The sequence below is a fragment of the Octopus bimaculoides genome, chromosome 13 (assembly GCF_046866305.1).
Source record: "Octopus bimaculoides isolate indiv1 chromosome 13, ASM4686630v1, whole genome shotgun sequence".
In the NCBI taxonomy this organism is placed as follows: Eukaryota; Metazoa; Mollusca; class Cephalopoda; order Octopoda; family Octopodidae; genus Octopus; species Octopus bimaculoides.
The window spans coordinates 53,923,967-53,943,170 of NC_142940.1; the positions used below are offsets into that span (position 1 = coordinate 53,923,967).

The following is a 19,204-nucleotide window of genomic DNA, read 5'->3' on the forward strand; positions in this document are numbered from 1 at the left end:
GTGCGGGTGAAAGGATCAAAATTTACCAAATCGACCTTTTTTTTTTCCAAAGTTTTTCAGTAGATTCCGTTTTTGATGCTGGAAAGGTAAATTTCTGTATTAACAAGCGCACGATTTTCCCTAAGAAAAAAAAAAAAAACTCGGAATTTTTGCATGGAATCAAGTACCCTGACCTCCTAATATGCTGCAAATCCCTTATTGTGTTTCGAAAGGTGGGGGGCGCCCCCATCCCAGAATCACTGGAAATTTTTTTTTCATTGAATGAATTCCTGTGACCTAATATGCTACAAAACCTTTTTGGGGCCCGAAAAGTGGGGTGAGGTGGAAGCCTTGGAAATTTCACCCTCCACCCCCAGCGATCTTTTCACCCCACCTTTTTTCCGAACTAAAATAAGGGATTTGCAGCATATTAGGTCAGAGTACTTGATTCCACTTTAAAAATCCGATTTTTGTTTTCTTAGTGAAAATCGTGCAAAGCTGTGAAGGAAACAGAGACACTGGAAAAACCAGATTTGAGATTTCCCACCAGGTAAAGGAAACGAAATAGGACATAGTTGACGAGATCCTAGTCAAGAGATAGCATGTGGCCTCATTATGCAACGAAGTTACCAACTGCAGTTTTCCAGCTGGATCAGAGTGCTATTTCCAGAGAAGTTAGGTGTGGAACCCAGATGACAGAAAAAAGCCAACAAGGAGATAGGCACGACAGCTGAAACTAGCCCAAAGTGGCTATAGTTGATGGAAGAAGGCAAGTGGAACCCTTCTTTGGTCTTTATATCACCCATACATGATTATATCCATACTATCCTTGTGTGTGTGTGTGTGTGTGTGTGTGTGTGTGCATGAATGCACAAACTGGGAATTTCCAAGTCACACATATATATAGATATGACAGCCAGACGAAAAATGAAATAAAAAATAAATTAAACATGCTTCTTTTATTCAGTTCAATATACATCGTGACATTATCTAAAAGCTTTTGTACTTTGAAATAGTGAAAAAGAAATAACGATAAAAAGGAGGGCAGATAGAAGGAAGTAGTTATCAAGTTTCATTATTTAAACACGGTTTTACTTCAAGAATTCAAATATTCAAGCTACACGCGATGATAAAAGTAAGTAATTTGTAATTTGTCAATCGTTTTATTGCTTTAGTGATTTGAAAAACCTGGTCTTTCTTTTTATTTTGTTTATAAATTATGTAGAAATTGTTCGAATTTTACAACTAGGAAGTGAAGATAAGAAATGACTCTGAATTCATTCAGTGTTCTGGCTTTTATGATTATTTTTCTTTCGTTTATTCTGTCGTGTCTGGAGAGTCAGTTTCTTATTGTGCCTTAAAAGTTAACACACACACCGGTAAAATTTCCACTTATTTTTCTTTTTATTTTCCTAAAATTTTCGTTGAGTCTTGCAACCTTATCAATAGTCTTGACTGTCCCTTACGTTTATGTTATTTATAAACAATTAAGCGGTAACATAGAGGAATTAAGTGGAATGCAGTACAGTATTTGAAATTAGATAGTTTAAAGTGAGATTACATATTTGTTATTAAATGACAAACTATTGAAAAGTTACTTTATCGTCAGTTTGAAAAACTCAAGTTTTACAAGTTAATCGTAATCGAACAGACCAATGATCAAAGCTATTCCACTTGGATCAATATTATTTTCTGTTTCTTTTCTTTTCACCTGACCAGGTGAGGATGTCATCTGAAGAGCATTTGCCGTGACAGTAACTTAGTGTGGTAGTTGTATGGCATTCACTCGCGTAGCTAGGAGTAGGGGCGGCACTTTTAAAGGGGCACCACTTTTGGGTCTGCCGTAGGCAATATGTGTTTCTTGTGGGGTCCGGGGTGACAAACGGAAGGGCCGTCCCGAGCTGCGCACACTCTAGCTACGCTAGTGATGGCATTTCTACATAATCGTGCCTACTCGTTTTCCCCCCTCCTAACATTCAGTAAAATGGATACTTTTTAACGAAATTTTCAGATGCTGTAGATTCCAAGTATATTGGAATTTGTTGGGAAAAATTTCCGAGGGGGCAGCGAGAGGATTTTTGGAAAATTTATACCACCCCACTGTTTTTCCTCATAACTTACAGAGAAATGGATAGGAGTGGGACAAGATCAGGTGTTTTTTTATATTGCATTTTCGACTGAGCAAAAAATTATTTTTTCATATGTTCACTACCTTACAAAAACTACATCAACTAAGTAAATGGCCTTCCCTAAATACATTAAAAGCGTTATAACCTAATCTGATCACTGTTTCAGAAAATTATCGCCGCTCTCTGAGTATATAAAAGAAATTTGGCTGGGGTAAAATTAGCAAGATAAGATAATGAAAATTTGTTGCTTCACTTCTCTAGAAAACAGACTCATACACATTTATATCAATCCCGAGACATCGGAAAGATCAGAAATACCAAAGAAAAAAAATTTGAATATCTAAGTCAAAGGAAAGGGAATCAGAGAAAAATGATAATTGATATGAAATTAACGAAACGCGACTAAATAATAAAAAAAAAACCCAAGAAAATATTCTCTGTAGCTTCTTCACAATCTGTTGGGCTTTCCTCTTCGTGATAGATTTCCACACCATGCAGTTAAAGAGAGGAATTAGCAAATTAGACATTAGTGTGGGTAAACATTGGCCTGAAATCCAACAGAGAATAGAATATCCTTTTCTACTCTAGGCACAAGGCCCCAAATTTTAGGGGAGGGAGCAGTCGATTAGATCGACCTCAGTTCACAACTGGTATTTAATTTATCGACCCTAAAGGATGAAAGGCAAAGTCGACCTCGGCGGAATTTGAACGCAGACAGACGAAATACCACTAAGCATATCGCCCGGCGTGCTAACGTTTCTACCAGCTCGTCGCCTTATCCAGGAATTTTATGAGCAACTGCAATTACCTCGTATCAAAGTTGAGAAAACTTTTCTTGAGAAAAGAGGACCTGTCACCTGACTAAGTTTCAGACTCCCTCAGCATCAACAACAACTATGCCGGTCAATTTTTATTCTTAAATACAATGTAGCAATACAACACGATGATGCAATACTTGTAATGGAATAGTTTAAAACAGGTAGGGAAAAAATAACGAGAAATCAAAAGTTACTTATTTTGCCCCGGTTATTCATTTTACTCCATTTCTTTCAAGGAAATTTTTTTTGAGGAAACGTTTTTCCAAGGGATGAGTTTCGGAAAATTCACATGCCGGCTTTGTTTCCTCATAACTTACTGAAAATCGGGTGTTTTATAGTGAAATTTTCTGAAAATACCTTTCACCTGTTATCAATTACAATTATGTCGGAATTTGTTGTAAAACAATTGGGGAAAGGCGGATATTTCATGCACCTCGACTTTGTTTCATCATACGTGTTTACTTTCCAACCATATGGTTCTTAGTTCAGTCCCACTGCATGATAGTTGAGTAAGTGTCTCATACTGTAGCCACCTCCGCTTTACAACTAGTGTTTGTTTGTTTATGTCCTCGTACTTTAGTGGTTTGGCAAAAGGGAATAATAGAATAAGTGCAAGGCTTTGATAAAATGATGGGGTCGATCTGTTCAACTAAAAGGTGGTGCTTCCGCATAACCACAGTTCAATGATTGGAACAAGTAAAACAAAACTAGCATGTGCGTGTATATGTTTGTGTGTCTGTGTTGGTCCCCCCACCATCGCTTGACAACCGATGCTGGTGTGTTTACGTCCCGGTAACTTAGCGATTCGGCAAAAAAGACCGATAGAATAAGTACTAGGCTTACAAAGAATAAGTCCTGGGGTCGATTTGTTCAACTAAAAGGCGGTGCTCCAGCATGGCCGCAGTCAAATGACTGAAAAGTGAAAGCAAAAAAGAGATGAATTGGTTGGTATGGTTGTTTTTGTTATGTTGTAGGTCTTGGTGTGGAGGCGCAATGGCGCAGTGGTTAGCGCAGCGGTTAGCGCAGCGGACTCGCGGTCATAGGATTGCGGTTTCGATTCCCAGACCGGGCGTTGTGAGTGTTTATTGAGCGAAAACACCTAAAGCTCCACGAGACTCCGGCAGGGGATGGTGGCGAACCCTGCTGCATTCTTTCACCTCAACTTTCTCTCACTCTTACTTCCTGTTTCTGTTGTGCCTGTAATTCAAAGGGGCCAGCTTTGTCACACTGAATATCCCCGAGAACTACGTTAAGGGTACACGTGTCTGTGGAGTGCTCAGCCACTTGTACGTTAATTTCACGAGCAGGCTGTTCCGTTGATCGGATCAACTGGAACCCTCGACGTCGTAAGCGACGGAGTGCCAACAACAAGAATACATCCATATGATTCCTACTATTTCTAGCATGCGAAAAGACTGTGTATAGTATGGGTCACCAAACTACGGTCCGCGACGTCAATTTGTCCGGCCCGCTGTCGTATGCTGAAAAAAATAAACATGTTTCTTATACTTCTTAGATTACGCATGTCTTATGTATACTGAATCAGTCACGTCACGCGCTATGTATTTCACGCACCATAATAATTACCACAGTGCATCACATGTGCCTCGGGCTAGTCATGATATTAGTGATTACAATTAAAATGAGAATATCTGACGCCGAGGCCTAAGACTGCTTTTGTTTTTTCTTCACCCATCGTTATGGCTACTAAGAGGAGGAAAGTTGATGATGAATGTCGCATTTTCAATAAAGAATGGGGAGAAAAGTACTTCGGATCTTTCTGATTTGGCGGACACCATTTTTTATTTAGTTTTAATTTAGTGTGTTTTCTACCGAAACACTTTAAAACTTCGTATACTTGTATATTTTGTCTTATAGAACAGACATTTTTTTTTTTATATTCGAAGTTATTTCATGTTGAAAGTTGTCGTATTTCGGTAATTTCAACCAATCATTGACGCCTATTGAGGTGAAAACAATTACTGCTGTGGATTGTCAACAAGACGTTGTGGCGGTGTAATGGGATCTTTTTCCTTGAATAAAATTAGTGCCGTTGTTTGTCAACAACAACTATCGGCGGTACTGTTATTTATGACATCGTTCGTGCGTTTGTACTGGTTTTAGCTTTAGGGTTTTAGGGTTAGGGTTCGGGTTAGGGATTTAGGGTTAGAGTTAGTGTTATGAGCACTATATGAAAAGGGGATAATTTCAAGAATCAAGAGTTTTTCCAAAGTCAGCATGATAATTGTCCTAACCTGTCTCCAGCATAAGACATTGGAACATAGATATGTATACACAGAAAAGCATAGAATATATTTATGGCCTAAGTACTTTACATAAATTGAATGAAATGATTAAAAAATGGTTTACAAACTATTGTATTCAATATATGAATCTCTTTGCCTTAACCAAATTCACACATTAATTATAAAATATTTTAGCCATAGAAACATTAGCTAGGACTAGTTGCACTTTGTCTATAATAGAGAATAGCCAACTTTATTTCTAATATTGTTTTAACATATCTATCCAATTAAACATAATCCATTTTAAACTGTAAATATTTTAAACTGTAAATATTTTAATCCAAAAGATTATTATTATTATTATTATTGTTGTTGTTGTTGTTTTCCAGCCCAAATTACCCATTACAATTTGGATTTTGCTCTGTAATACTATTATTTCTACTTCTCAAATATGGTGAGTAGTTACTGTTATTATTATTATTATTATTATTACTATTATTATTATTGTTATTATTAAGGCGGCGAGCTGGCAGAATCGTTAGCACGCCGGGCGAAATGCTTAGCGGTATTTCGTCTGCCGTTACGTTCTGAGTTCAAATTCCGCCAAGGTCAACTTTGCCTTTCATCCTTTCGGGGTCGATAAATTAAGTACCAGTTACGCACTGGGTCGATGTAATCGACTTAATCGCTCTGTCTGTCCTTGTTTGTCCCCTCTATGTTTAGCCCCTTGTGGGCAATAAAGAAATAGGTATTCTGTCTGTCACAATAGACAAAATTCTGAGTTCAAATTCTGCCAGGGTTGAGTTTGTCTTTCATCCTTTCAGGGTCAATAAATTAAGTACCAGTGGAGTACTGGGGATCAATGTAATTGACTGTCCCCCTCCCCACAAAATCTAGGCCTTCTGCCTATAGTAGGAATTATTATTATCATTATTATTGAGTGAGAGAGCAGTGCATGCCATCAAAGTGACACTGGAGTAAAATATACGAAGCCCAGTACACCCATCATGACTAACTGTCTGATAAGGGTACACCAGGCATATGCATCACAACCATATTATGTGCACGACATGCTGATCTCATATCTAAAGGCGGTGCTCCAGCATGGCCACAGATGTGTGTGTGTGTGTGTTTCTCTGTGTGTATGGGTGCTTGTGTCTCATTTTCTTAATATTATGTGATAGCTGCATATCAGTGTCACTATCATGGAAGTGATGTCATTAGTCTGTTGTCATCATTGAATAGAAGTCCAGAGAAAGGGAGCCATTTCCTTACATGGGAATAGGTGAAGATTGTTAACAGGCTGTAGAAACTCTGCTTTGACATCCATCTGACTCATGGAAAAGTTATAGTGGCGGCGGCGGTGGTGGTGGTGGTGAATATGACGATGATGATGTAGAAAGCAATGATATTTTTTAAAAGACACTGGTAAAGAAAGAATTTGGTGTAACTGAGTGTAATTGAATACTTCAGGGTATGGTGTCTGCTGCTGCAATTTATGTTAACGGTGGTGTTTTCTTTTTTACAGGACTTACATAGACAAGCTTGGTCATGTTGAATACTGTTGTATTTGCCACAAAGATTTTGAGCAGAATGACATAATACATGAATGTTACTTAAAAAATAAAAAGGATGCTCGTCTGCCATTTTGCAATTGCTATAAAGGCATACATCCAGGTATGTAAAATGTTTGTTTTGCGTTTTAACATCCTGTTACGAAAGGATTCTGACCACCCTCAAGTGACCAAAGGTGGACTGACTCATTATTATAAAATGAAGAACTGTGAGCGTTTGGCAGTTCATGTTGGTAAGCAGTTCACTGTGTGTCTGTTGATATAGAGCGTTGAGTCTTGTGTAAAGCAATAGTTGTGCATCATGTGTACACTTTTCTTCCCTCTTGCTTCGTTATATTATATATCTAATACAAAGATATAAAACATCCTGAGCTGCTCTATCCAACATGATCTTTCTTTCACAAGTGTGTAACTTTTTCATTATTTTGAGTAGGTCTGGTCATCCCATAGATGTTCTCATATTAGCTTGAGTTAGTTGTTGTTCATTAGTCTCAAGTCATATGTGAGACGACTGTTGTTATCGTCAAGCCTAACTCATCGTAAGGTAAATACCACCATGACCGATATCCAAACTATAGTGGAAAAGGCTAGCCACTGGATTTAGTTAAAAAAGAGACGATGAGCGATGGCTAGAGAAATATTGAGCTTTGTTTTTAATAACCAGTTGATCTAGCAAGCGGGGCCTCATATCAGTGAGGGTGGGGGGCGGTGCGCATTGATGCTGTCGAGAGGTAGGCCCTGAAACGACGCGCATTCTCTCCTGATGACCCCATACACTTGCTGGCTTCTGGTATGCGGAGTTCTTGACTGGTAGCACTTGCATGTGCAAGTTGTTTGCAAGACATCTAAGACCTTGTTGTTTGCAAGACATCTAAGACCTTGTTGTTTGCAAGACATCTAAGACCTTGTTGTTTGCAAGACATCTAAGACCTTGTTGTTTGCAAGACATCTAAGACCTTGTTGTTTGCAAGACATCAGTTCTTAAGGCTGTGATCACTGTGTCCAGACTTATTCATTTCAGTAGGTACCTAGAACTACATTATTCAGTTTAATAAAAGTGTTTAGGTGTGATGTGAAGGAAATTTGGCTGTTATTTTTATTTGAACAAGCAACACTTTAGAAGTTCCCTCGTTAAGATATTTACATCCAATGGGCAACTAACTTCTACAACAGAGCATGATGTTTGTTCCCTATCCTATAGAACAGTATCAACACTGATACTTGCCCTCACCCCCACTCATTACAGCTACCACTGTGTGCCTCTGACCTCAAACTTTGTCCCTATATATTACTTTCTCCACCCCACCTCCCACCATACAAATTTATTATACTGCTGCAAAAATTTCTTTTGTAATTGTTTTCCAGATTTAGCTACAAGAACAAGATCACCAGCATAGAGAAATTACTTGGGACATCTGGTCTTAAGTATTTCTAACTAAATTAACACATCTGATGTGCATAGAAAACATATGGTCATAATTTAAAGATGCATTAGGTTTATGATATGCATAATAGAAATTATTTAAAGAAGTAGAGATTAATGTTGAGGAAATTAATGGCAGAATTTTCTGTCTGTCTACTCATCTCTCAGTCTCTCTGTGTCTTTCAGTTTATCTCTTTCTCTCTCAGTCCCTTATTCTCTGTGTGTCTATGTATATATATATACATATATATATATTGACAAAAAAGGTCATCAAAATTTTGGAGAAAAAATCTTTTTATTTATTCATTTTTATTAGTGCTTCACCCCAAAAAACAAAAACAATGTTCTCCTCTTCTAACCCCCCCCCAAGCATCTGTTTTATATTGAATATCTGTACACCACACCTAACACTCTCTCTCTATGTATATGTATATATATATATATATATATATATATATATATATATATATATATATACATACACACACACAAACACACATACATGCACATGTATATTTTTGTTTCAGTGTGTCCAGGAAGTACAACTATTTGCAACAGAGAAGTAACATGTCCTGAAAGACGTGTCTATAAAGAATGTAAAGTGTCTCGTCTGAACAATGATAAATTGGTATGCAATGACAGTCTAGAATGGGAACCAAAGTTTGCATGTCCAGGTAAAAGAGATCTCAACACATAATTATAATTGTTGTTGTTATTAATCTTTGCAATTTATTCTTGTTATTCTTTTTTGTCATTTTATAATATTGGAAATATTACAAAAGGGGAAAACATATAGGGAAGTGATCTGCCTGTTACATTGTACATTGCCATAGGTAGTCTTGAAGTCCATTGTATTCCAGTCTCGGCCAGTGGTTCTCAACCAGAGACCGTATTGTCTTTGGGGGTCCATATCAGATTGTGTAGTAATAAAATCAATTATAATTGTTCAGTAGACAAAATATTTTGATAATTTTTTTTTATACAATTCCTAATAATATTTAATTATAAAAAATATAAGATTTTTTTAAACACTGAATGGCTGATTGTCCAAAATAGGAATTAAAGGGGTCCTTAGACAAACAAACAAAAAGAACACAACTCCAATAATGCACAGAGTCAATGACTATTGAAAAGGTTGCATGACGCAATGAAAATTTTAGTAAAAATAAATTAGTAAATCAAACCAGTGAGTGTGTTATATCAGACACTAAAAGAGAATGACTCTCTTCGGATACAATAAGATATTCATATAAATGTATGTATGTATATAAGTATGTATGAATGAATGCATGCTTGTCTATGAAAGTGTGTGCATATATTTCCTAAATGATGTTGACTATTTAAACTAAATGAATCTTTTCCACCCCTCCAGAGTGTACCAAAACTACTATCTACTGCAATAGAAGTGTAAACTGTAGTGAAACATTCATTGGCAGTGAGTGTATTTTACCATTTAACACCTCACAGAAATTGATATGTGGTGATGATCAACAATGGAAAAGTGACTTTAAATGTCCTCCAGGTAATAATTTTATTGTATAGAATTGGTTTTTTTTTATTTATTTGATTGTTTTAATGGAATATGTCTCTATTGAAAAAATTGATAATTAAGTGAAAATTAAATCTAATTTTTAATTTTTTTATTTTTCCTGGCGCCAACACTTCTTTTTATCAATTTTCCTTTTTCTTTCTTTTCTATCTGCCTTGTCTATTTTATGTGATATATGGATTATATATGTATATAATACAAGTATATATATAGCCTATGTAGGGTGTTTGAGCTAAATTTAGCCATTATTTTGTCTCTTATTTTCTGGAACTGCTCGATGTATTGTTAAACATTCAGTGTCATCGGAGAGCATGTAGGTTAATGTTGTTGCGAATAATTTAGCTGACATGGAGAACTGGGAGTCATCTCTATATTGGTATAGAGTTACTTGTATCATGATGACTTGCAAAGCAAGGATTAGAATCGAAGGGCCCTAGAGTCAACTTAGCTAAAACCAAAGTCTTAATAAGTAGGAAGGTAGACAAATCACAAATCCCTTCAGGTAGATGGCCCTGCTTGATCTGTAGAAAAGGTGTAGTTAGAAACTCCATAACGTGTACCAAGGGTAAGCTATGCACACATAAGAGGTGCAGCAATATCAAAGGAAGGCTAACTGGGAAGATAGTTTTAGTATGTGGCAAATGCTCAGGTGCTATAAACACTGAAAATGTGCAGAGAACAGCTTCTGTCACATTCCAGGGAGAAAAACTACAAGTAGTTGATAGCTTCCATTACCTAGGGGACCAAGTCAGTAATGGGAGTGGGTGCTCTGAAAGTGTAGCTGCTAGAATAAGAATAGCCTGGGCAAAGTTCAGAGAGCTCTTACCTCTGCTGGTGACAAAGGGCCTCTCGCTCAGAGTAAAAGGTAGACTGTATGATGCATATGTATGAACAGCCATGCTACATGGCAGTGAAACATGGGTTGTGACTGCTGAGGACATACGTAAGCTTGCAAGGAATGAAGCCAGTATGCTCTGCCAGATGTATAATGTCAGTGTGCATACACGACAGAGTGTAAGTGCCCTGAGAGAAAAGTTGGATTTAAGAAGCATCAGATGCAGTGTGCAAGAGAGACAGCTGTGCTGGTATGGTCATGTGTTGTGAATGAATGAGGACAGCTGTGTGAAAAAGTGTCACACCTTAGCAGTTGAGGGATCCTGTGGAAGAGGTAGACCCAGGAAGACCTGGGATGAGGTGGTGAAGCGCAACCTTCGAACATTAGGCCTCACCGAGGCAATGACTTGTGACCGAGACCTTTGGAAATATGCTGTGCGTGAGAAGAGCCGGCAAGTCAAGTGAGACCATAATCCAAGGCCTCTGCCAGGGGTGTAGCCAGCCCACTTACGTGTAACATCCCTTCATTGGACACTAAACTCCACTTGCGAAGACCTGTTGAGGCAAGTGAAACCGAAATCGAACTAAATTTGATGACTGGCATCCATGCCAACGTCTCCTTCATTAGACACTAAACTCGGCTTGTGAAGACCTGTTGGGGCAAGTGAAAGCGAAATCATGATGGCACCTGTATCAGTGGAGCGCTAAGAGCACCGTCCAAGCGTGATCGTTGCCAGAGCAGCAGTCTGGCTTCCATGTCAGTGGCATGTAAATAGCACCATTTGAGCGTGATCATTACCAGCGTCGCCTTCCTGAAACTTGTGCCGGTGGCACATGAAAAGACATTAGAGCGAGGTCATTGCCAGTGCCACCGGACTGGCTCCTGTGCAGGAGGCACATAAAATACACCATTTTGAGCATGGCCATTGCAAGTACCGCCTGACTGGCCTTCATGCTGGTGACACGTAAAAGCATCCACTACACTCTTGGAATGAATGGGGTAAGAAAGGGTATCCAGCTGTAGAAACTCTGCCAGATCAGATTGGAGCCTGGTGTAGCCATCTGGTTCGCCAGTCCTCAGTCAAATCATCCAACCCATGCTAGCATGGAAAGCAAATGTTAAACGATGATGATGTATGTATGTATGTATGCATGCATGCATGCACGTATATAAATATGTGTGCATGTATGTATTTCCTAAATGATGTTAACTATTTAAACTAAATGAATCTTTTCCACCCCTCCAGAGTGTACCAAAACTACTATCTACTGCAATAGAAGTATAAACTGTAGTGAAGCATTCATTGGCAGTGAGTGTATTTTACCATTTAACACCTCACAGAAATTGATATGTGGTGATGATCAACAATGGAAAAGTGACTTTAAATGTCCAGGTAATAATTTTATTGTGTAGAATTGTTTTTTATTTATTTGATTGTCTTAATGGAATATATCATTTTTGAAATAATTGATAATTAAGTGAAAATTGACCTGATCAAATCTGGAATTATTTTGAATTTTTCCTGGTGCCAACACATCTTTTCATCAATTCTCTTTTTTCTTTCTTTTCTATCTGCCCTGTCTGTTTTATTTTTTTTGGAGCCTCTTTCTATATTTCTGCTGTGGTATATGGATTATATATATATATATATATAATACAAGTATATATAACCTATGTAGGGTATTTGGGCTAATTTAGCCATTATTTTGTCTCTTATTTTCTGGAACTGCTTGATGTATTGTTGAACAATCAATGTCATTGGAGAGCGTGTAGGTTAATGTCGTAGTTGCGAATAATTTAGCTGACATGGAGAACTGGGAGTCATCTCTATATTGGTATAGAGTTACTTGTATCATGATGACTTGCATTTAGTATCAAAATGCTAACATGCTTTGAGAACACTCAATACTTTGTGAACACTCAATGCTTTGTGAACACTAAAGAAGCTGTAAAATGTGACATGAATAGCTGCAACCAAGACTAGTCTGCTGTTTGCTAGCAGAAAAGTGACACAGCAAGCATTCTGAGTGTATTCAAACACCAAAATTCATCCAACAGCTCAAGGAAGAACAAGGTGCTAGAAGATGCAAGCAAGAGAATCTGGGCTTTGGCAAGAGATTTGGGTGTTGGGGTCACTACTATGAAGCTGGCCCTAAGTGAGGACCTTTTTTACTACTGGAAAAATACAACAAGACACAAAATCTGACAGTCTATGCTAAGCAGAACTGTTTGGCAAAGAACATAGAAGCTGATGGACAGGCTGAGCCACCCTGTTCATCCAGGGATAATCTAGTTCTTTTCAAATGACCTGTGGCAGGACCAGTTGCACAACATCTGCGACAATGGGTGGTTTGCCTACAATCAAAAAACTAAAATTTTAACTTTATCCATGGATGGTATATGGTTTTACTTGAATTTTTTTCATATCACTTTTGCTATTGCTGTGAGTTTAGTGTGTATCTTACTTAATTTTAATGAATAAGATGTTTTGAAATTTCTTAATGGTTTTTAATAGTTTTCAAACCTTTTAACATTTTATTCGATGCCTGACCCTAAAGGATTCATGTTATTCCATTGTTGTTGTACTATTATCATTGTTATTTTATAGGTGACTTAAATAAATCTAATCCTTGTTCCATTATTATTTTGTACTTAGCTCATGTTAGTTAACACAAGTTCCTGATAATTTAAGATAGTGTGATCTAATTAAATTAGTACATAATAATCATGTTCTCTATTAATAGTTTAGTTCACCATTATATTCTATGTTAATTCCAATCATTCATTTTATCAGTTTCTTACACCTTGATGAGTCTATCATTATAAACCATGTAAATTCTATGTATCAATTCTGTACATTAGTTATAAAATAAATTTTATCTCTTATGTGTCCTTTAAATGATATTAGATAAGTTTAATTTTTAAAAAAAATTTAGTCCAATATATATAAAACATTTTTAATTTCACATCTTATCTATGGTTCCTTATATTGGTGTAAATAAGTCTAAATGTACTTTACCATAGCATTTTAAATTAATACCACTTCATGGTTTTTGCATACTGCATTGATTGACTAGTTACATTACTATACACTATTTCTTTTTATTTTTATTTCATTATTGATTTATAATTAGCTTTTGTTTATTCACATATTAATTAAGCAAATATTTGTATCTTAAGTTTTTCAAACTTAGCATATGTAAAACAATACTGATACATTATTCTGATTAATGAAAACTATGAATAAACATTTACTGTATCTGTACACAATATAGCAACTTTATTTTATATACTTTTGACCTAGGTGCCTTATGGTAAAACTTCCCCTGCTCCATTATAAACTGGTCTGCTAGTAGAGAACCCCCCCCCACCTATAGTAGTTTGTCACTAAACCCAAAGAAATTTTATAACCATATCATCCATGTATATTGTTTACCCCTTTCCCTTTCCCCATAAAGAAAATGCTAGTGCCCTCTTAAGCTTTGAATCACTAGGTCTGATAAGATGATCCATAAATCAAAAAAAATAAATAAATAAATAAAAATAAAATCAGTGACAGTAAAAAATCTACTTAGAATTAATTACTAGCCTGTATGGTCTGGCTAAGTCAAAATGTTTTTTTTGTATTCTTCCTTTCTACTTGGAGAGTTTAAATGTAGTTACAAAAATATGTCCTGTTGAAATGAAATTTCAGTAAATTTCTATATCTTTGTGCAGCTGAGGATTGCTCTGCATTTTACATTTAATGTAATGTTCACATTGCTTAAATAAATGGAGTCGCATGAAAACGATCGTACTGCATTAACTTTGGATATCCTTGTTGCTTATTTTACTATATATATATATATATATATATATATATATATATATTCATATGTATAGGCATATGTATGTATGCTTATTTTATACATATATTTATTGATATAAACACATTCATATAAATGTACGTATGTATGCATGCATTTATAAATGTATATATGCATGTATATGAATATGTGTGCATGTATGTATTTCCTAAATGATGTTGACTATTTAAACTAAATGAATCTTTTCCACCCCTCCAGAGTGTACCAAAACTACTATCTACTGCAATAGAAGTGTAAACTGTAGTGAAACATTCATTGGCAGTGAGTGTATTTTACCATTTAACACCTCACAGAAATTGATATGTGGTGATGATCAACAATGGAAAAGTGACTTTAAATGTCCAGGTAATAATTTTATTGTGTAGAATTGTTTTTTATTGATTTGATTGTCTTAATAGAATGTCTTTATTGAAATAATTGATAAATAAGTGAAAATTGATGTAATCAAATCTGAGGTTTTTGAAAAAATTTGCCTGGTGCCAACACATCTTTTTATCAATTCTCTTTTTCATTTCTCATCAATCTGTCTTGTCAATTTTTTTTGGTGCTTCTTTCTCTATGTGTATTTTGGTATATTGTTTATATATTTATAAAGAAAATGTTGATAAAGGACCACCACTTTAGTGAAAGTGTTCATTGAGATGTCCTGTAAGTGAGCTTTTAAGAAGTGTGCGTAATGAAAATATCAGAAGGCATTTTTATATAAAATATTTTAATTTATTAAAAGATAATGAGTGCTGACAAGTAATATGAGTGTAGCCGGCGTATGTGCATGAATCAGAAAAAGGTTTATAACTTACATTGGAAAAATGGATTCAGTTGGAAGTTGTTTTAAGCAAACAAAAATGGTGCTAGTGTAAACAAACATATACTGATCATAATATAGACAGAGTTGTGGGCTGATGTTATTCAGGATTTGGCATGAATGAAATAGGCTGTTCATAATGTGGGTTGAGTTGAGGGCTGATATAATTCAGAGCTAGCAGTGCAAAGTTGGTGACAAGAACAAAGGGGCTGTTCCTATGCTTAGCAGCCAATGTTGCTGGTTTGTTGTCTTTTTGCTAACTGGTCCAAACACCCACTTAACTCTTCTCGGTCAGAGAACTACCTTTGGCATTAATATGTGCTCAGCTCTGATTGGCTGGAGTTGCTATTGCAGAACTATGCAACAATGTGATAACAAAAATAGCTTTTCTGACTTGCAACAGTACCCTTCACTGACACTACAGATTGATACAAGCAACAGTAATGCAGCAAAATAAAAAAATAAAAACAGTGTGAAATGTTCAAACAAGGTAAATGCATCAGGAAAAGAAATATTACAAATACAATAAAAGGCAAATATACAAAAATGAGAAGACGACAGTCATTTAGTGCAAGTTCATATATATATAGTCTTGCAAAGTCTCATGGGCCTATGGACGTGACAGCCTCTACAAGTTGTCATTCCATGTATTGGTGGAGGTGGGGAAGATGTGTGTGGAGTGGTGTGTGTAGAGGGTGTATGAGGTTTCTAGGTATGAGCATCTGTATAGGCTCTTTTAAGTCTATCAACAGAGAAAGTGTCTCTGGAACCACTGCAGTCAATGGTGAAATGTTTGTTAGAATGAGAAAGAACACGATAAGGTCCTGAGTAAGGTTGGATGAGAGGACTTCTCATGGTGTTGTTTCTGATGAAAACGTGGGTCCATGAGGCCATGTCCCTCAGGACTGCAGGTTTCACAGTTTGATGCTTGGTGCTCATTGGCAGCAGGTCTTCAAGGTATGTATGGAGGCGGTTCACATAAAAAGGATCTTGAGTCAATAGATCTACTGGGGCAAGCATCTGCCTTGGTAAAGACAATGGAATGCTGAACAGCAGCTTGGCTGGGGTGTATCCAAGTCCTTCTTTGAACAAAGTTCGAATGCCAAGGATTACTATTGGGAAGTACTCGATCCAGCTATGATTATCAGGATAAGCACAAAAATGTATATATACATTTGTAAGTATGTGTGTATTTGAATGGGTGTGTGTGTATATATGTATTTTCTGATTGAAGGTAGCTATTTATTGTAAATTAATTTTCTTCTACCCCTCCAGAGTGTCCCAACATTACTTCTGTCTGCAATAGAAGAGTAAACTGTAGTGAAACATTCATTGGCACTGAGTGTATTTTACCATTTAACACCTCACAGAAATTGATATGTGGTGATGATCAACAATGGAAAAGTGACTTTAAATGTCTTCCAGGTAATAATTTTATTGTATAGAATTGTTTTTTTTTTATTTATTTGATTGTTTTAATGGAATATGTCTCTATTGAAATAATTGATAATTAAGTGAAAATTGGTGTAATCAAATCCAAAGATATTTTTGAATTTTGCTTCATGCCAACACATCCTTATATCAATTCTTTTTATCCTTTCTCTTCAGTCTGCCTTGTCAGTTTTTTTGGTGCCTCTTTCTCTATGTGTTTTTTGGTATATAGATTATATATGTATACTAGCAGAGATATCCAGCATAGCACAAGATTAAAATGGTATAGTTTGTATACATATATTACAGTTATGTTGAAACAGGTGATACAGGAAAGTGCAGCATTGATGACAAAATATTTGTGGAGTAAATGATGGTCTAACTTAGTGACATGTTATACATCAAGCCCTAACCTATCATGGACAATTGGGAGTTGTAGGGAGGCATGTAATTTTTGAACCTACTACAGAGCTGTCAGTGGATATACATGCCGTGGAGGTGGTCAGTACTGCGTGTCATCGTATAATTGACAGTCAAATGAATGGGAGTGTAATGGAGATATTGTATGTAAATGGGTACATTCTGGAAATGGGCTGCAATAGAAGATAACAACAGGGATGTGAACTGTTGAAATGATGCAGAAGGTGAAGTGTTGACATTGGATTGCTGGTGTGGTTGTAGAATAAGAAACATAAAGTGAGCCTATGCAGTCATATGAGAATATGTAGCAATGAATTACTTGAACAAATAAGGCTTAATGGCTTCCCGCATAGTATGTATATAGTATGTGTGTATTTTTGTATGCAGTGTAAATTGACGAAATATAAGAAAATGAACAAAATAGAAGCACATGTATGAAAATGCTAATTTAACGGTAAATACCACAATAATTATTACAGAGAAACAAAGAATTATATATATATATAGGATAAATTTCATAATGTAAGTGTAAATATGCAATTGTAAATATCTTGCAAACTTGCAACTGCTGTGCTAATTATTAACTGATAATAGAACAGTAAATGTGTATTTTAATATATACCTTGTATATTTTATATGTATATTTTAATATATACCTTGGACCTTGCTACCTCAGTGGTTTTTTTTCAAGAGTCTCACTTCTAGCACTCACATACATACATTCAGGCATGTCAGTCATCACATATGTATATGTATGTGTAGATGTGTGTGTGTGTGTGTGTGTGTGTGTGTGTGTGTGTGTGTGTTTAATAATGCACTTAACGTGGAAACACACAGGCTCACAGCTACTCACACTCGTACACTCACAGACAGATACATACTCATATACAAAATGTGACATTGTGTTATAAAATGTTCCTGATATACACTCAAATACATATACTAAGTTAGTCACACAGGGACATACATTCATGCATGTCAGTTGTTACATATGCATATGTATGTGTACATGTGTGTATGTTTAATAATGTACCTGACATGGAAAGACGTCATATACAAAATGTGATTATTTGCATTATTTACATTGGATGGCTATGTGTCCTAGAAGTAGCTGATAGCTTCCGCTACCTAGGTGACCGAGTTTGTAGTGGGGGAGGGTGTGCTGAAAGTGTAGCTTCTAGAATAAGAATAGCCTGGGCAAAGTTTAGAGAGTTGGACGATTTGACTGAGGACTGGTGAAACCGGATGGCAACACCAGCCTCCAATCTGATTTGGCAGAGTTTCTACAGCTGGATGCCCTTCCTAACACCAACCACTCAGAGAGTGTAGTGGGTGCTTTTATGTGTCACTCGCATGAAGGCCAGTCAGGCGGTACTGGCAACGGCCACGCTCAAAATGGTGTATTTTATGTGCCACCCACACAGGAGCCAGTCCAGGGGCACTGGCAACGATCTCGCTTGAAAATCCTATGAAGGCCAGTCAGGCGGTACTGGCAACGGCCATGCTCAAAATGGTTTATTTTATGTGCCACCCGCACAAGAGCCAGTCCAGGGACACTGAGGCGCAGCGGACTCGCGGTCATAGCATCGCAGTTTCGATTCCCAGACCGGGTGTTGTGAGTGTTTATTGAGCGAAAACACCTAAAGCTCCATGAGGCTCCAGCAGGGGGATGGTGGCGAACCCTGCTGTACTTTTTCACCACAAGTTTCTCTCAGTCTCACTCTTACTTCCTATTTCTGTTGTGCCTGTGGTTCAAAGGGTCAGCCTTGTCACACTGTTTCACGCTGAATATCCCCGAGAACTACGTTAAGGGTACACGTGTCTGTGGAGTACTTAGCCAGTTGAACGTTAATTTCACAAGCAGGCTGTTCCGTTGATCGGATCAACTGGAACCCTCGACGTCGTAAGTGACGGAGTGCCAACAACAACTTTCTTATATAAACACGCGCACATATTGCTATTTTATAACTGCCAGCAATTTCTTCATCACAAATTGCCGTCCTAGCTCCTGCGAAAAGGGATTACTCTGCTATGTATAATCAGGGCAGCGCAAAAAGTTGTTTTGCACAAGCATTTCTATAGCCAATTAGATGGAGGAAATTTACGTACGCTTAATAATGTTACGCAAA

General features: G+C 36.8%; 1 protein-coding gene across 8 annotated transcripts in view; it reads left to right on the forward strand.

Annotated features, from left to right (window-relative positions):
- Window positions 1-610: 610 nt before the first annotated feature.
- The window catches only part of LOC106872664 (uncharacterized), a 79,775-nt gene continuing 61,181 nt past the window's right edge, over window positions 611-19,204 (forward strand). For 5 of the 8 annotated variants that reach the window (XM_089361780.1, XM_089361784.1, XM_089361787.1 and 2 more), the window contains exons 1-9: window positions 611-748; window positions 996-1,114; window positions 5,562-5,626; window positions 6,701-6,849; window positions 8,697-8,843; window positions 9,542-9,691; window positions 11,800-11,942; window positions 14,611-14,764; window positions 16,500-16,649. In XM_089361780.1, coding sequence (XP_089217906.1) covers window positions 1,106-1,114; window positions 5,562-5,626; window positions 6,701-6,849; window positions 8,697-8,843; window positions 9,542-9,691; window positions 11,800-11,942; window positions 14,611-14,764; window positions 16,500-16,649 — 967 coding nt within the window. In that variant the 5' untranslated portion in view covers window positions 611-748; window positions 996-1,105. Of the gene's footprint in view, window positions 749-944; window positions 1,115-5,561; window positions 5,627-6,700; window positions 6,850-8,696; window positions 8,844-9,541; window positions 9,692-11,794; window positions 11,947-14,610; window positions 14,765-16,499; window positions 16,650-19,204 lie in introns of those variants that run through there. The other 3 variants (XM_089361781.1, XM_089361783.1, XM_089361782.1) reach the window with 3 other exon arrangements.